This window comes from Prosopis cineraria, unplaced genomic scaffold (assembly GCF_029017545.1).
Source record: "Prosopis cineraria cultivar Desert tree isolate PC_DT_omini unplaced genomic scaffold, ASM2901754v1 PC1, whole genome shotgun sequence".
NCBI lineage: Eukaryota > Viridiplantae > Streptophyta > Magnoliopsida > Fabales > Fabaceae > Prosopis > Prosopis cineraria.
The window spans coordinates 44246125-44252124 of NW_026555332.1; the positions used below are offsets into that span (position 1 = coordinate 44246125).

Genomic DNA, 6000 nt, shown 5'->3' on the forward strand with positions numbered 1-6000 from the left:
TTTCAAACTAACCTTATCTTTTTATATTTACCCCTATTAAACACCCTACAATAAATATAAAATTATTATTAATAGGGGTATTTTTAAAAAAAAGATAATGATTACACTTTGAAAGGTTAAAAATATCTTATATTTTTAAATATTTAATTTTTTAAAAAATACTTTATATTTTTAAATGAGGGAATACATGGTTAATTGGTTATTCTGAAATTTCTCAAATTTAATAAAAATATTGAACCAAAATAGATATTTGAAGAATGGGTAATCCAACGACCCAAGAGCTATGGACCAAAGAAACGGCCCGAGGGTCATTAATTGATTTTCTAGCCCAATGTTGGTGAGGCCCGCGCACCGACTCCTTGGGGCTTCATCGTTCCTCGCTGCTGCGATATCTGTACTGCAATACCAAGATGTTTATCCGCCCGGGATTCCCGATTTGAGCAGCAACATCGTCTCCGTTTCACGTGCGTTTTTACGTAAATAATCTGGTTAGGGGTAATGGCTGTGTTGGGGCAAGCAATAGCGTCAACTAGCTTGAGGAACTTGCACTTCAACCCTCAAAGCCCTAGTTCAAGACCTACTGTCCCTTCTGGGATCCAATGCTCTAACCATTCTCTCGCTTCTGTGCCTTCCATCTATTCTCGCTGTTGGAGGCGATTCAAAACGAAGTGGAATGGCCGCTTGAACTGCTCAATGGAAGATTTCAAAGAGCAATCCTATGGCGATGACCATTACAATCAGGTTCGGGCGGCCTACCCTAAGCCCTCGGAGATTCCTTGGCATAAAGAGCTTTGCAACTCCGTCAGTCTCATTGGCATTGTCGCCACCCCCGTTGAAATTAAGCACTTTTCTTCGGGCAAAGTTGTTGCTTGGACCCGCCTCGCCGTCAGGAAAAATGCTACCCGGACATCCTGGTTCCATTTGCATTTCCCAGAATAATTTTATTTTCCAGTATCACTTGACTTCTTCATGATGTCACCTGGATAGTATTTTTGGTTTCTGGTGTACATAGAACGGTGAACTGATATCCTTTCATTTAAGAATGGGTCAGCTAGGATTGTATTCCCTGTTGCCAGTTCCGTTTTATTAGATTCTTTTTAACGAAATTTTTTGTTAGGGATGGTGTTATATGCTTACATGCTCTCAACTGAAGTGACAGGTGATTTTGCTTCTAATTTCTGGCCGGTCCCAATTCCTCATTAAATTTGTTATTCTTTGAAATGTAGGATTAATTTGACGTTCTGGGATGAGCTGGCACATGTTGCTTTTCAGCATTTAGAGAAAGGACACCAAATTTATGTTTCTGGTCGTTTAGTTACAGATACAATTGAAAGTGATGACGGGAAACAGAACACTTACTACAAGGTATAATCTTTAGTTATTTGCTCCATCCGGTCCCTTTTATAAGGCTTTATTAATTACTTTCACGAAATTTAGGAAATTAGTTGGAATTACTTAAATGTCAATTTTTTTTTTTTTACAATTTTCCAAATTGCCATTTGATTGCAAATGTTTCATTAAATTTTGTAAAGGGTCTTGTATTAAGAATCAATTGATAGGGTCTTATAAATAGGACCACAGAGAGTATTAATATTTGTGGCCTTCCCCTGGCAGATCACTAAGTTTTAGATCTTGTGCAGGTGGTTAGTCAGCAACTGAATTTCATTGAAAAGAGCTCCTTCCCATTGTCCTGGCATGACCAGGAGTCTGATTCCATGATGTCTGGCAAGTCTTGCATACTTAGTAGTCTGATTTTCAGGATGTCTAGCAAGGCTTGCTTTGCATATTTATTAAGATGAAGCATCAGCTCCAGTAGTTGTTCTGTTTATTAATTACTTAACTTACCCTTTTTCTGTTGGATGATTTCAGGAAGCAAAGGAAACTACGCTGCAAACAATACTGGCTCTACAGAAGAATTATGGCAGGCATTTTTTGCTAATCCTGTAGAGTGGTGGGACAATAGGAAAAACAAGGTAAACTTTTAAATAAGTAAAGGATACAAAAGGTAGCAATAACATTGTTCCTTTGTGGAATCAGGTGATGGTTTCACCTCTCGATTATCTCATGGCTATCGAATATTGCAACTGTTTAAATTCGTATACCTTTCTTCATTTCCTATGTTAACGTGGTCATGCGTATTATAACTGGGTTGGTTGTCCTAGGCTCTCCACGCTTTCATGTTAGAATATCCTCCTAGTTTCAACATTTCTATGTTCACGTGGCTATGGCATGTTATGACTGTTTTGGCTTCAATGTAAATGGAAGAGTCGTGTGCTCCTAAATTAAGCATGTACCCGAAAAAAATCATCCAAAAATTGTTACCTTGTTTATATTTAGTTCGTTACTTATTTTAGGGGCCTGGCTTGGTATCTAAGCTATAATTCAATGAATCAACATGAATTATGATGGTTTTATCATAGTTGTTCAAAAGATTATTTGTAAACTTCATTGTTTCTTTGCTTGGAGTCTTGGACTAACACGCCAATAACTTAACATTCTGTCTAGCCATGCCTAATTCATATTTCATCTTTTTTTTTTTTGGGTGAACGCTGAAATCGGAATTTTGTTGAACAAAGATCCTGCCTATTTCTTGAATATCCTATATAAACATCTAAGTGTTGATTTTTAATCCTTTGTTATAATTTGCAGAGGAATCCTAAGTATCCTGATTTTAAGCATAAAGATACAGGGGAAGCTCTCTGGGTAGAAGGCAGGTCCAATCCACCATGGGTCAAATCTCAATTGGCAATTCTTGATGCGAGGATGGGGTCCCTTATTGATCAAAGTGGCAATATGTCTGCAAATATGGTGACTGTTGATGAATTATTGTCTTTCTGAGATCTACTTCTGCTAAACATTGATCAATTTAAACTTCGGGAAAATTTTTGTTAGAGCGCTCTAAGTTGATTGAGCCTACCAGGAGCCAGTAAGGCTTAGTTAACAGCAATTTGGTGGGTCGGGTTCATCCTGTTTGGGAAATTTTCAGCACAAGTCCTGTTTAACCGACTTATTGGCCACCAAATTAGTGTTCATACTAATACGCCGACTCGTTTGTATGTATAATATGTATTTGTTTTAATATAATTATTATGTTCTTTTTTCACATATATAACTGTGTCAGGGCAGCTTGTTTCTCATCTCTATCAACTCTCTTTGCCTGACGCCTTAGTTTACCGCTAAGTCTCTTACTACTACTGTCACTCCCAGCATCCCGTTACCCTGTCCTCAAGTCTCCTTTTCGGCTTCTTGAATTTTCACATAAGCTTTGGTTGATGAAAAAAATAATTGATGGTAAAGAGAGCTAAATGTAATGAATGGGGAGAAACTTATGTATGTGGTTCCCTACCTCGTCATGTTTTCAAGTGCTCATGAATTTTTAAGCACAATGCAATATTTTTTACCAGCAAAGAAACGCGATACAATATTCAAAAAAGGTGAAGATTCGGGTATGGACTTCACCCATTCACTAATGTTGGAATAAGTAGGAAAATTGGGGTGTAGAAAAGATGATAATAAACGTGCGAGGGTCATTTTCATGGCATGGTGGCCATTTAGTGACCTTCATTTTCAAGGTTCATTTGTTAAATTTAAGTAAGTGAAGATGGAAGAAACTTTTCAACTGGTATACTATCTACATGTGAGTTGTACTCCATCTACTTCTATATACAAGGCAGTTTATAAAAGCACTTTCATAGTTGTTTACTTGGGACACTAATTTCTCAATGAAACATTAATTTTTTTTTTTTCATGCTTGCTCTTTCTCTGTCCCCTATTCTTTTTTTCCCCCATTTTTCTTTTACTTTGCAATGCAATTGTAACACACATTGAGAGCAATTAAAGGTATGCACAATGAAGACGGGGAGAGAAATTAATTATTAATGGATGTTAAAAGAAATAATTAATGAGAGTATCATTTAACAAAATTAAAGAATTTTCAGACAATAGTACTAAAGTAATTTCGCAAAGTTGAAATAATTTTTAATAAATTTAGACTGCTAGATTTTAATTAACTTTTTTAATCTATGTGAATATATTAAAAATGATATAGGATTATAAGTAGCAAGTGCATCAATAAAAATACTACTAATAATACTAAGTAAAGTTAGCGCGAATGATAAAAATTTATATTATTTAAGTAAATAGTTAGAGGTTTGAATTTAACCCTTACGTATAATAACTTTAGTTGAAGAGGTGCTTTTCATTTTCACTTTTTAGCACTTTGGAGAGTATAATCTTTACTATGGGCAACGAAGCCTACTCATGAAAATATACGTTTGGAAATTCTAAATGTAGATTTTGCACTGAAAAAGTCCACAACTACTTAAATTCATTTACTGAAGATGAAAAATAATGTCCAATAGTAGCTATGAAAATAACTTGTCATGTATGCATGCTTTTGTTATCATTTATCAATTTGTTCAGACATCTTTCCTTGCTCGATAATCTAATAATATATCAGTGTTGTGAAATTTAGAATATTACGTACATAAAAGCAATGAGGGAAGTTAGACGGCCATTAAAAAATATTAGAACATCAAAGAAATATTTTATCTTTTCTGTTTTGCTCCCAATAATATGTGGTTGGACCAATGGTTATTACTCCTCATTGGAAAATGAAGAGTCCAATGATAATTTACAAGAAGTACTTTCGTAACGATTATAAACATTCATGGGAGTTTCCAATATTACTCATATACTTCATTCATCTTTAAATATGAGTAAATTTTAATTGTTTCACACCATATATAAAGATTAGTCTAGTTTAATAATTATGTTTTAGATTAAAATGCTTAACCTTGTCCTAACTAATGATTCTCAATTAGTAGAGTTTTTAAAGAGAAGCAAAATTGGAAATACGGCTTGAATGCATATGAAATTCGGTAATAATTGTTTTAGCTTATCTATAAAAACCACACTTAGGATTTCCTTATAATAAAAAAATGAATGGAGTATTTAATAACAAAGAATTATTTTAATTACAATTGTTGCTTATATTTGACATGAAAATAGTTATAAAGAAATTATCAAAAAAGAAAAAGAAAAAGAAGAAAGTTGTAAACAAAACATCGTTATAAAGAAATTATATTAAATTGTGATCATATTCATGCACTTAATTAAAGCCGTAGTCATCTGTGACTGAGTCACAGGCCAACCAAGGCGTCTGAAATGAAATAGCAGAAATTGGACGCAGACGATATGGGTCATAGCTGCATCGACGTGGAATGAACGCAGACAGCTGTCTGCGGATGCATGTGTTACATGTTTGAGCTTCGTATTTTTGCAGAAACCGATGAATCGGCTTTCGCACTTGAACAGTCAAATTTTTGATGATGTCCGCTGCTTCTGTTTTCCTGCTCTTGAGCCTGCATGTGGACCAAATAATGTTGACCTGTTTGTTTATTAATCTAGCAAGAGGCATGACTAATTCTGTTGTTTGTTTATTATATACACCATTAATGACTACAGGTGTAATTATGGCACAGAGATTGATGAGAAATGCGCAAACCAAACTTGATACAGTTTGGATTCGTGCATTATTAACACAACTTTGGGGGGAAGATGACTGATCTACGATCGGTGTTGGTAACGTGTGGAAGTAGGAGCAGCGAATATATGAACAGGTCAGAGTCCTACATCACAAGCTAGTTGTTGAGATAAGGATTCATGCATTTGGAGATAGCTCTTCGTCATCTGGTTCAGATTTGAACAGTTTCAGGGCACATATGTCCATGCCCTCCCAGCTGTGCAAGACCCCATGCCTTGCTCATGCTCTACTGTTATGGAGTATATAATCAGACAGTGTCCCACCATTACACAGTCTCTCTCTCACTCTCTCTGTAACCACATAAAGTTGATGTTACGTACTCATGCTAGCTCCATAATGTCATTAAAGAGAAGGCTTCTTTTATCACCATTAATTCTTTTTCTTGTAATCCGTCTTTGTTCTTTTATGGGTAGGCCAACCTTCCTATCTTTTTCATTCGCTATTTTGTTGACTAA

General features: G+C 35.4%; 1 protein-coding gene across 1 annotated transcript; it reads left to right on the forward strand.

Moving 5' to 3' along the window:
• Nucleotides 1-393: 393 nt before the first annotated feature.
• Nucleotides 394-3112, forward strand: LOC129320993 (protein OSB1, mitochondrial-like). The gene is made up of 5 exons (XM_054966715.1): nt 394-914; nt 1227-1365; nt 1641-1729; nt 1874-1973; nt 2650-3112. The coding sequence occupies exons 1-5, from the start codon at nt 499-501 to the stop codon at nt 2836-2838; spliced, it is 933 nt and encodes a 310-aa protein (XP_054822690.1). The 5' UTR covers nt 394-498; the 3' UTR covers nt 2839-3112.
• The last annotated feature ends 2888 nt before the right edge of the window (nt 3113-6000 follow it).